At 43.0% G+C, this 12,251-nt stretch overlaps 1 protein-coding gene across 1 annotated transcript in view; it reads left to right on the plus strand.

Moving 5' to 3' along the window:
• The window catches only part of KIF6 (kinesin family member 6), a 425,073-nt gene that overhangs the window by 318,017 nt on the left and 94,805 nt on the right, over window positions 1–12,251 (plus strand). The window contains exon 14 of the mRNA XM_037146181.2: window positions 7,323–7,431. Coding sequence (XP_037002076.2) covers window positions 7,323–7,431 — 109 coding nt within the window. The remainder of the gene's footprint in view (window positions 1–7,322; window positions 7,432–12,251) is intronic.

Below are 12,251 nucleotides of genomic sequence, written 5' to 3' on the forward strand. Positions count from 1 at the left end.
CCACCCCATTGGGCCATTCATTCTAACCTTTCCACACACTAAAGGATGGACTCCTCTTCTAACAATATCTGAGGATATTTTTGTATATTTCATGAAGTTGACATTTACTGAGAACTCTCAGTGCCTATAGAACCTTATATCATGTAGCATACAAAAAAACATTTCACCCCTGCCTGCTGCTTCCCACAATGGCATGCACATCTATGCACTACATACTGTATATTCTTATCACATCACTATATCATTCTCTTACCTTCAGTTTGAAAGCTTCTGTTACCAAGCCACAGATACTATAGTGACCTCCCCACATCTAACTTCTGTCCAGAGTCAGACCTGAGTGTCTCCAGCTACTTCTGAGCCTTTTCATGCTTTTAGCCTGAAGCAATGTGCCCCAAAGTCCCTCTGCCTTGGGAATCCACCCCATCTCTCACTTTCCCTCATTCCCCCTTGGTCTTCTCCTCTCCCCTTCCTTGTGTGGTCAGAGGCACCAATGTGAATAAATGTCTTTCCCACGGAAAATATTTTTTGGCTCTAAGAAATCATTTTTCAGCATGAATAACATAAGTCTCCATTATTTTACTTTCGTCAGTTTTTAAGCAATAACTTCAGCAGCAGTAGGTTGTTTGGGAACAGCCAGGAAAATGAGCTCTGGCCCACATGCCCTTGACTAAAGGAAATCAGACAGCAGGCCCAAAGGCAGCAGCATAAACTTCTACTTCTGATGTTTTTCCTTTCCATTTGGTTTCCATGGGACCCTGCATTAGGAGTGGGGACTGCTTACAAAAGTACTAATTCTTTAGCAAAGTAAGAAATCAAATTTCAGGCTGGCAAAAATGGGAAAGCATTAAGAAATGCACAGGCATCAGGGCCTAGAACTTTGGCTGCCTAACATTTTCAGAAATCCAACTCAAGACTAACATGGAGAGCACTTGTTGACTATCATTCATTCCTCCTGAGTGCTCCTTAATAGGTATCAAAATCAAGAAGGGGGCACCTTTAGGACTTGGAAGTGTTCTTTATTCAGTTCACAGCCCAGAATTGCAATGTCATGTTTTGGGGATTTAGACTGAGAAACTCCTCTCCTTTCAGGACCTTTAGGTGTGTTGGGGTCTTTTTTTTTTGGTTGTTTTGCTTTGCTTTGTTTGAAATTTTATACCATCCTATGATGCTTTATTTGCTCTCCTTTAGGTTTTAAACAGTCCTGTGATTCAGCAAGCCAGCAGGCTTCTTTGAATCATCTATATTTTCTGGGACTTGACACTGAGTCCTGTGATTGAAATTCACTAAAAGAAAACAGCTAAGAGTTAAAAATGGGAATGGGAAGTCGGAGCTCTTCGGGGCCTGCACTTTAGTGAGCAGCTGAGTCCATCCGACTAAACAAAGGTGGCAAGAAGGTGCAATTTATCTTCCCTGTCAAGCTCAGATCCCTCTGATTCTGGCACCAACCTGAGACACCATCTTATGTCTCCCATCTTCTCAGGACCTGTTAGCTAACTGTCAACAAATCATGGGATTTTTCTTCGCTCACCCTAAAATAGTGATGTTTTAAAAAATAGTGATGTTTTAAAAATTTGCATTTTTATGAATGCAAATATTTGGCATTCATCTCTAATGGTGGGCTCTGAAGCATGGTGACGTGTAGTGCAGAGAAAACAGTGTTACATTTGTAAAATCACACTAGATGAGGGAGGAACCTGCCTAGGAGCATGGTGGCAGAGGGAGGGAGGGCAACAGACACATGCTTTACTTCCCCTATAAAGTCATCATATGCTATATGGAAAAGAAAAACAATAAGCCTTTAAAATATTTATCCATTCTTCCAAAAGACATTTGACTGAGTTCTTCCTATGTGCCAGGGACTATCCACATGCTAGAATCATTGCAGCAGACAAAACTTGACAAAAATTTCTGCCCTCATGGAGCTTATAAATTCCAGAAAGAGTTTTAGAATATTTCAATAAATAAAGTGAACTATGAAAATGGTATACAGAACTCATGGTTCCTTTTTCCTGTGATACTATAAAGAAAACTCAAAGATTTGGGCAAGATAGGCATTCACAAGAGCACAATTTCATGGTTAAATCTACTACTGCCCTGTCATTTCGATGTCTACTACCTGCCCGCCCCCCACCCTAATCGTGCATACTTTCCCTAGAAAAACTGATCTAAGGGCAGAACTGAGCAATTTTTACCCCTATCATAGTTTCTTAATTGAATCTCAGCTTCCTCATCTGTAAAATGAAATTATGACCAGCAATCATGGAGAAGTTTAAGTAAGTTAATACAGGTATACCTTGGAATACTACAGATAACTGCAATAAAGTGTTTATCACAAAAAAGCAAGTAACACAGGTATTTCTGGTTTCTCAGTGCATATAAAAGTTTTGTTTATAGTAGCATTATGTCTGAAAAATAATGTACATTCCTTAATTTTAAAATACTTTATTGCTAAAAAGTGTAAATCATCTGAGTCTTCAGTGAGTCACAAGCTTGTTGCTGGCGCAGGGTCTTGCCTCAGAGTTGATGGCTGCTGATTATCAGGGCAGTGTTTGATGAGGTAGGGGTGGCTGTGGAAATTTCCTAAATTCTTAAAATGATACAGTAATGACATTTGCCCATGGGTTGATTCTTCCTTTCATGAACAATTTCTCTGTAGCATGCAATGCTCTTTGACAGCATTTTACCCCCAATAGAACTTTTTCAAAATTTGAGCCAATCACCTCAAACCCTACCACTGCTTTTTCCAACCAAGTTTTGTAATGCGCTAAATATTTTATCATCATTTCAACAATCTTCACAGCCTCTTCACCAAGAGTAGATTCTCTCTCAAGAAACCTCTTTCTTTGCTCGTTCATAAAAAGCAACTCTCCATCCGTTAAAGCTTTATCACACAATCGCAGCAATTAAGCTGCATCTTCAGGCTCTACTTCCAATTCTAGTTCTCTGCCGTTTCCACCACATCTGCAATTACTTCCCCCAATGAAGTGTTAAATCCCTCAAAGTGATCCACGAGGGTTGGCATCAACATCTTCAACACTCTTGTTAATGTGGATATTTTGACCTCTTTCCATGAATCATAAATGTTTGTATTGGCACCTGGAATGATGAATTCTTTCTAGAAGGTTTTCCATTTACTTTGCTCAGATCCATCAGAGGAATTACTATCTATGGCAGCTATAGCTTTATGAAATGTATTTATTAAATAAGAAGACTTGAAAGTCAAAATTACTCTCTGGTCCCTGGGCTATAGAATGGAAGTTGTGTTAACAGACATAAAAACAACATTAATCTTGTTGTACATCTCCATCAGAAATCTGGGGTAACTAAATGTATTGTCAATTAGCAGTGATTTTTTTTTCATTTATTTTTAGAGAGAGGGGAGGGGAGGAAGAAAGAGAGGGGAAGAAATATCAATCTGTGAGAGAAATATCAGTTGGTTGCCTCTTGCATGCACCCCAACTAGGGACCAGCCCTCAACCCAAGCATGTACCCTGACAGGGAATCAAACCAGTGACCTTTTCATTTTATGGGACGATGCCCAACCAACAAAGCCACACAGGTCAGGTCATGAGCAGTAATATTTTGAAAAGAATCTTTTTTTCTGAGTACTAGGTCAACAGTGGGCTTAATTTTCAGTAAGTCATCTTGTAAACAGATGTGCTGTCATCCAGGCTTTGTAGTTCCATCTACAGAGCACAGGCAGAGTAGATTTAGCTTAATTTTAAGAGCCCCAGAATTATCAGAATGGTAAATGGGCATCTGCTTCAACTTAAACTCACCAGCTACATTAGCCTCCAACAGGTAAGCCTGCCTGTTCTTTGAAGTTTTGAAGCCAGGTATTGACTTCTCCTCTCTAGCTGTGAAAGCCATAGATGGCATCTTTTTCCAAAAAAGGCTGTTTTGGAAAATCTGTTGTTTAGTGTAGCCACTTTCATTAATTATCTTAGCTAGATCTTCTAGATAATTTTGCTACAGCTTCTACATCAGCACTTACTACTTGTCCTTGTACTTTTATTTCATAGAGATGGATTCTTCTTTTAAATCAACTTCTGCTGGCTTCACACTTTTGTTCTGCAGCTTCCTCACCTCTCTCAGCCTTCATAGAATTGAAGAAATTTAGGGACTTACTGTGGATTAGGCTTTGGCTTAAGGGGATGTCATGACCAGCTCGATCTTATCAGATGACTAAAACTTTCTCCATATCAGCAATAAGGCTGTTTCACTTTCTTACCATTCATGTGTTTACTAGAGTAGCACTTTTAATTTCCTTCAAGAACTTTTCCTTTGCATTCACAACTTGGCTAATTGTTTGGCACAAAAGGCCTAGATTTTCACCTACCATGGCTTTCAACATGCTTTCCTCAGTAAGTTTAATCACTGCTAGCTTTTGATTTAAAGTGAGAGACAGGCTCATTATCTCATTGGCAAGGTGAGCTGTCAATCACTCCTGTGCTCCACTGCCCTGCTCTTTCTACCGCATACCATCAGTGTGAGAGCTTGGCATGTGAGAAAGAGCTGTTTTCTAAATCCCGAGAGGGAAAATGAGGTGGAGACAGCTCTTCAGTAAATAAAAAGGGGTTCATTACCTTCATGGGTGACCCCAAACTGGAGTGGAACCCGATCTGTTAGTACAACCCAAAAGGGCTGGGTGTGGGCTCTAAACAAGCAGAATGGGGATGGACAAGAGTAGGTCTGAGATGGAGCCTGGGGTCTGACCCTTCAGGTGCCCTATCTGCACACTCTCAGCCTCCCCCTCCACAAGGCAGCTGTGAAGTCTCTCTAGGCTTTCAGAAATTATTTTGCCTCTTTGCTCCCGGACTATGGGCATCAGCTGCCAACTCACCTTGGCCTTCCTCAGGAGACACTTAGGATGCTTATTGCTAGGATTATGGCTATCACACTAATGTTCATCCACCTGAGGTCACCACCATCAAAGAACCGCAATTCCAGAATATGTCTCTATTGTGACAGGAGGAAAACCAATACCATGTTGCTGATGATAAGCCCGTAGCACTGCAGGACCCCAGTGCTTTTTAAATCACCAACAGTATTAAACACTTTCAGTGTAACTTCCCCATAATGTGTACTTCACTATATTTCAAGTCTTTAAAAATTGGTGACTTGTGTATGATATCACACTGCCACCAAATTTCCTAGCGAGACCTTCCAGATTCTCTGCAAAATGACCCCAACCTACCTTCTGGGATTGTCTCTTCTGCGCACTCCAGGCCATTTCTGCTTCCTCTGTCCAGGCCTCTCCCTACCTCAGGGAAGATCCAGTGGAGTATTCAGCTGACTCTAAGTTCATCCAGGACCTACTGCTATTACAGTGTCGTGGGCACTGACAAACCTCTATATATTCTTCCCACACAGCTGTCCATTCAGACTGTCAGCTCTACAAAAAAGCAGAGAGAGAGAAGCAGGGAGAGAAAAGGCCATGAACCCTCTCCTTCACTGCAGCTTTTAGAGCAACCTTCCATCCCATCCTCCCACCCCTGCCCACTGGTTGGTGGGAGCCTTCTCATCTCCTCTGTGGGAGGCAATTCGGGGATCCCATAGGCAGATTCTAATGTGGTCGCTATGCAGTTTCTCTCTTTCTCAACTCTATTCCAAGAGACTCATTCACTCTACTTTCTGTTATTCTATTATGCAGTGAAAGTCATGTTGTACATGTTAAAATGAGCACAGACCAGGGGCAGGGGAAAGGTATGGAGAATGTCCCTCAGCTCCTGGTTAATGTCTCTTATGCATCAGGGCTTACCTATCCAAGTCTCTCACAGACCAGTTCCAGGCCCCCTACCCCAGTTCTGCAGTGTGCAGGGCAGATGTAGAGACAGCACTGAGCTGTGCCCATTTGCTTCTGATGGAAAAGGGTGGAGTGTCTTTCTGTGCCTCACCATTCAGACATTCTTTATGGTGCTATTTTTATCAACAGTAGTCACCAAATTGGTGTCAGATGGGCTGGTCCAGTTCCTCCCACTGAGGCTAGGTTATGGGACTCCGTGGGTTTTTTTCCAGGCAGGAGACGTGTTATGCGGTGCATATGAATGCATCTCTGGTGCCCTAGGCCTCAGGATAAACCCCTGTAGCGCTGGACTGTGTTCCTATGGCAATAAGAATGAAACTCATCATCACCCCAGTTCATCGTGAACCTGACTCATTTAATAGACATATGTTGAGCACATTCTAAATACCAGTCATAAAACAAGACACCAAGGATTCACCAAAAAAATATTCTCCGTACCCGTGGAGAAACTTATATTTCACCAGAAAGAATGGTCATGTAAAGTGACAGTGTCTATGGGCTGTGCATGTTACAGAAGCATCAATAGGTACTTATTGGAGGGAGGATTTATTCTGTCTGAGCCTCAGGAAAAGCTTTGGGGAGGTGGTAATACTCAGCCAGGGCTGGAAAGGTAAGTAGAGTTAAATGGACAAAGAGCACATGGACAAAGGAACTAAGGGCAGAGGCATAAAAATGATTGTGGATCATCCAAAAATCCAGCTGTGAATTCAGCTCTCACCTAGAGAGTCATGAGCACACACCTGCATTGACCCTCACCCCTGGGAGATGTAAGGAAGAGAGCCTTGATGCAGGAATGTCAGCTGCATTCTCCAAAGGCCTTGGCCGTTCTGACTCTGGGGTTCAGAAGTTGGCCCCTGAGCAGAGCCCAGCAGTGAAGGTCAGTCTGTAGTGGCAATAGTGATATAGGATGTTTAAGTTAGACATGAAGGAGGGACCTCCATTTCTGTCTGCTTGTGGGCCTTGCAACTGAGAAGCTAAGTCCTCAGTAAGACCAGAGGTCCCTTGTTAGCCCCAGGAAACAAGGATAAGTTGTTCTATGGAGACAAATAGTAGAATTGTCTAGATTCTAAATCTTTCAGTCTGAATTATACTTTTTTTAAACTAAATGCCTGGAAATTCAGGTTGAAATTTAACAGAAAACCAAAATGGGGAATAACAGGAAAACAGGGAGAAATATGGCACTGAGTGATGGCAGAAAGTGCATTTGCAGATGTTCCTGGCAGTTGAGGGCTTGGCACTCTGGTTTTCATTTCCTTTGACCAGACATTCCAAACCCCACCCCCCACGAGTCACATGGATGTGCAGGCACTGCCCCACAGGGTGCAGCGGGTGTCACTGGAACAACCTCCTCCCGGTTGGCAGCCAGCTGGAAGAGCCTGGGGCCACCTGTCTGGCCGGACCCTCTCTGCTGTGGGCCTCTTGGAGCAGGGCTGGCTTTGCGGTCTGAGTAAAGTGACAATGCAATTAATGGGATCCTGATGCTGTGACTGAGGCCTTTTCCCTGTGTCTCCAACAGGGATGAGAGAGGAGATGTCATTAGGACGCCAAGAGGCTTTTGAAATCTTCAAGAGGGACCACGCTGACAGTGTTACCATCGAAGACAACAAGCAGATTCTGAAACAGAGGTAAGGCTGGTCCAACAGAGGGACTCGCTGGTCCTCCAAGGCTTAGCCAGGCCAGCAAGAGGAGTCTTGCTTCTGTCCTCTCTAAACTGCCCAACCTAACTCCTGAAAGGAAGGCATGACCTATACTGTTTCACAGTGAATTACATCCAGCCTGGTACCATTCTCTTTCAGGTATATAAGCATCATCACCCTAGTACTGCTGGGTAAGTAATGTCAGGGTTCTGATTGGCAGTGCTAACTTTCTCAAGACTCACATTGTAAGTTTGTTCTCATCAACTTGAGACTCTCAATATCCACTATTCCAAAGGCAGAGAAAAAAGATGTTCTAGAGTGTAGTCCTGCACAACTTCACAGAAAGTGCACACATGTACATCTTATTACCCACAAGCCTTGGGGGTGTTCTCCAGGCCAGAAGCAGAGCAGGCAGCCTCATCTCCTGAAAGCGTGGAGCCAGGCTGTGTTATGAGTCCTTTAGAATAAACTTACACTTTGTTTCAGGTAACCTGTGAATTAGATATATACCTCAAACCACTGCAAACAGAATGACTCCCACATGTATGGGTCTCGAAAGAGAGTTGTAGACTGTGAACTCTTTTATGTCACAGGTGACTCTGAATCTCAACATACAGTATATTTTCAAAAACTATTTCTGAATTAAAATGAGATCCAGGATTGAGAGTCATGCTTGTAAATGACAATTCAAGAATGCATGAGTAGATTAGCTCTCTCAAGAAAACGACAAGGGAAAGCTCCAAAGGACAGGGAGAGGAGGAGGAGGCCATAGCAGGGCCTGAGAAGAAACAGAGAGAAAAGAAGAGGGAGAACCAGGAGAAAATTCTGTCCTGACAGCCAAGAGGGAATATACTACTCCAAGAAGCTGCATGTTTTCAGTGGTGGCAGATAGAGCTGGAAGCTCACATGGACTTGGCACCTAGAAGAACAGGGATTGGAGTGTCAGGAGTGACAAAGCAAGTCAGAAGAAACTGAGCAAACGATGTGTTCAAAAAGTTTATGTAAAAACATTTCTATGAGAAAAAAGAGGTAGCTTAAGGAAAAGGGAAGTCTGTTTCAGAGACTCAGCCGAGACTGTAGGCCACAGGAGCAAACCCGCAAAAAGTGAGAGACTGAGAGAGAAGCAAGGGAAAGACTGCCACAGCAAAGGCTTCTGGGAGTCGGGAGTTGGTCAGAGGGAATCACAGTCAGGGCTGCCAGGCCCGGGAGGAGGCCTGAGTAGAACAGCAAAGCAAGATGTGGCTGACATCAATGCATTTACAAGTAGAAGGAGAAAATTAAAGATGACATCTATTTTCTCTGTGCAGATGGTAACGAAGGTTCAGCACAGCTGCCGTGGGGAGTGGGAAAGAAGGCAGACTGGGAAAACAGAAAGGAACAGCGATCAACTTTGAGGGCCCAGTTTCTACCTTAACCAACAGCTTTTACACTTGGTGGGGAGGTTGGTGGGATCTCAGATTGACAGGAATGCAGTGAGGGTGATAGGAGTGTAATCGGAGCAGCCGTCTGGAGCACAGTGCAGCCCTTCTTAGTCCAAAGATGTACATGCACCCCAGTGACCTGGCAATTCCCCTTCCGGGTGTATCTCCCAAAAAGTTCTCATGGTTCAGAAGGAGACATATATGAAGATACCCACAGCAGCTCTGTGGGTGGCCAAAGACATTTGGAAACCTTCTGGGTGTCCATCCCCAGGGGAGCGGAGAGGTGAAACACTGGGAGAGCTTCCATGGGGCCAGATGCAGCCTGTGGGAGCAATGGATTAACGTGCCACCAACGATAGTCCTAAGAACACACAATTTATATAAATTATAAATATGTTCACACACACGAACAAAAATAGTCAAGCAAAAAGATAAACTTTAGCATACTTTAACCATAAGAGTGGGGGAACATTTGTGGGGGGACCATATATGTGGGGGAAACATATGTGGGGGAACATAACAGGACCAAGACTTAGGGATATGAGTGAATAAATAAGTAAACAAGGAAAACAAGGGATGGGAGCAAAAAATGAAGTGAAGCTGGTGAAGGCCGAGAGCCTCTCCCTAGAAAGATGGACACATGCACATCCACACACATTTTGGTCTATGAATCAGGGGTTTCACAAACTGTCCATGGCTTCTACATGCTGTAGGCCATGTGTTTGTAGTACAGTCAGTGGGACATGTTGAAGCAGGATACTTTGTTTGTCTGAAGATAAGCATGTCAAGCTAGATGACAGCTGCTTTATCCAGTAATGACTTCCAAAGAGCCTTTAGCTGTGTCCCTGTCTGAGGTATCATTGCTCATACCAGTGCCTATAACCTGGCTCCATGGAGCTTGTAAAAGCTGCCAACACCTTGTCCTGCCTCCCCAGATAATCTAACTCAATTAGATAAAGCCTGAGCATCCATTTGTTTAAAGGCTCTAACATGCAACCATGTTTGAAAACCTCTACCTAGACAGTGTCTGGAGACCTTGGGATCCAGAACCTCTGAGATAGGATCTCAAAACCTCCACAGGTTAAACCAATTACCAGGTGATTCTCTTGCACACTCAAGTTTTAAGAACCATTGGCCTAAAAAGACATACTACTTCATCTCTCTTATTCTGAAACTAGCATGCATGTTTCCCAATTCTGCTTTGTACCCTCTGGGCTAATTAGGTCTGTTTCGAGCAGGGTGTGGGGGTGGGTGTGTTGGGGGAGACAGAGATGAAGGTGTCTTTTGAAGCCTCCTACTACAGAGCTCACTAAATTCTAGTCGAGTTCTGACAACCCATGTGACAAATGTGCTTTTGGGTTTAAACACATCTAAATCATTTAGGATGGGCTGGTAATACTGGTGGTCCCATCTTCCCTGAGGCCATGGAACAAAGGAATTAATGAAACTCACACAAAGCTTTCCTCTGGAAAGAGCTTTTCCCGGCAGTAAATCAGTCTTTTTAAGTCAAATGAAAAGTTGGGAGACCTGCCCACATTTTTAAAAAATGTCACATCTGTTTGAAGTTACTGTAATAAATGATCACTAAAGGAATATTTGGTACTGGGGAGTTTAACATATGACCTACCGCTTTCTCAGGGAGGGAGCTTTTATTTGCATTCATGAAATGTATTCAATTACTATATATGACATGCTCATGACTACTTAAAGAAGAGAACGAAAGAAAATGTTTTTATATGAAAACAGATAACTATGAACCAGTGTTCCTACAGAAGTCATCAAAATGAGGTCCCACACATGCTTATAGGAATGACCTCCATGCCGCCCCTACTTTAGGAACTGGTCCACCATAACCCTGACTCCCTTCACATGTTTGCTCCCATTACCTCCCATTCCCTCCAGAGACCAGGAGCATAGGGACCATCTCTGGGAAGACTAGCTAGTCTTAGGAATATAGATATGCACCAGTGGAGTTTCCTCAGGGTGGCATTAAACTATCTCCTAATTCTACTGACTACCTAGTCTCACCTTTGTAATAGTCCTCAACAACTAGGACATAGTGGCCTGGCTTGCCATTTTATCCTTACTTCCATATCAAATAATTCTTGTCATTGTTTCTAGTGTTGTGACATCATGTTGGCAAAGTCCATGAAAGAGGGACTCAGAATTAATTGTCTCCACACCTGAGCCTTGGGCCAGCTCAGCCTCTTTAACACATGGTAATCAACTTCTAAGCCCAAATATAGGGATCCCTTCTGATTCCCCCAGCTCCCCAAGAGTGTAAGAGTTGATTCAGAGTTGCAGGAGGGGATGATCAGTGGCTTACATGTCTGTGTTACTTAATAGAATGGTTTTCTTCCCCTTCTTACCTGCTCCCTTTGCTGCCCTCACAGGTGATTTCTAGCTTCTCCCAGCTCTGGCTTCCAGCTGGGGAAAGCCTGACTGTTACAACAAAGATGTTGGCATGTTAATAGGATGTTTGCCCTTCACTGAATTAGAGACAGTTTTTGAGTACAAGACAACTGTGATTGAAAATCGCTGCAATTTCAGGCATGACTCATCCTCGTAGGATATAATAATGTGAAGAGAGCCTGGAAACCCCACGTGCCCAGCACCACACAGCTAACTCTTTTGTGCCAGATCTCTCATACAAACTGAATCTGTCCCTCAAAGAGTGCCATTAAATAACAAAGGGAAAAAAACAGGGAGATTAACTGCAGTTGGAAAGAAGTCCTTGATAACATGAATTAAACCAAGAAAAGCTTCCCTTTACTCAGCTGGAGCCTTCAGACATAGACTCTAAACCCAACAAATCTCATAGCACCACCTGGAAATAACGTATGTGACAAATAGGAGTTCTCTGATTCCTATTACACTTCAATTTTAACCTTTATTATTTTTTCATTTGTTTTTTTGCATTTACACATGTCTCCTGAACTAGAATTATAAACTCTGAGAGCAGATATTAGATTAGAATCTTCTCAGCTGCCCTACAGTTATTAAGATAGTGCTGGCCTCAAAAATTATACTCAAAAACACTGTTTTGCTGCAGAATGATGATTTGAAATTGACTTTGGGAAATTTTAGCAATCAAGAAAACTGCTTGATCATGCTGTATCTTTTTAGAAGTAGGACAGTGGAGCAGCAGACTTCTCGTGAGTCAGGGAAGGAACTTCTCAACAGGTAATGAGACAACAGCCATCCTGAGGCAGAAGTGAGATGAAGTAGAACAGTAATATTCTATTTCTAAAAGTGTAAGGGAAATGAAAGGTGCATTTTCATTGCAATATAGCAGAGGCACCAAGGTACCATGTCAGGGACAGGTCTACAGAGAAGGCAATGGCATAGATACAGGCCCAGTCTTCTCTCTTCCTCTCTGACACAGAA

The sequence above is a fragment of the Artibeus jamaicensis genome, unplaced genomic scaffold (genome assembly GCF_021234435.1).
Source record: "Artibeus jamaicensis isolate MK-2021 breed Jamaican fruit bat unplaced genomic scaffold, CSHL_Jam_final contig_1803, whole genome shotgun sequence".
Lineage (NCBI taxonomy): Eukaryota > Metazoa > Chordata > Mammalia > Chiroptera > Phyllostomidae > Artibeus > Artibeus jamaicensis.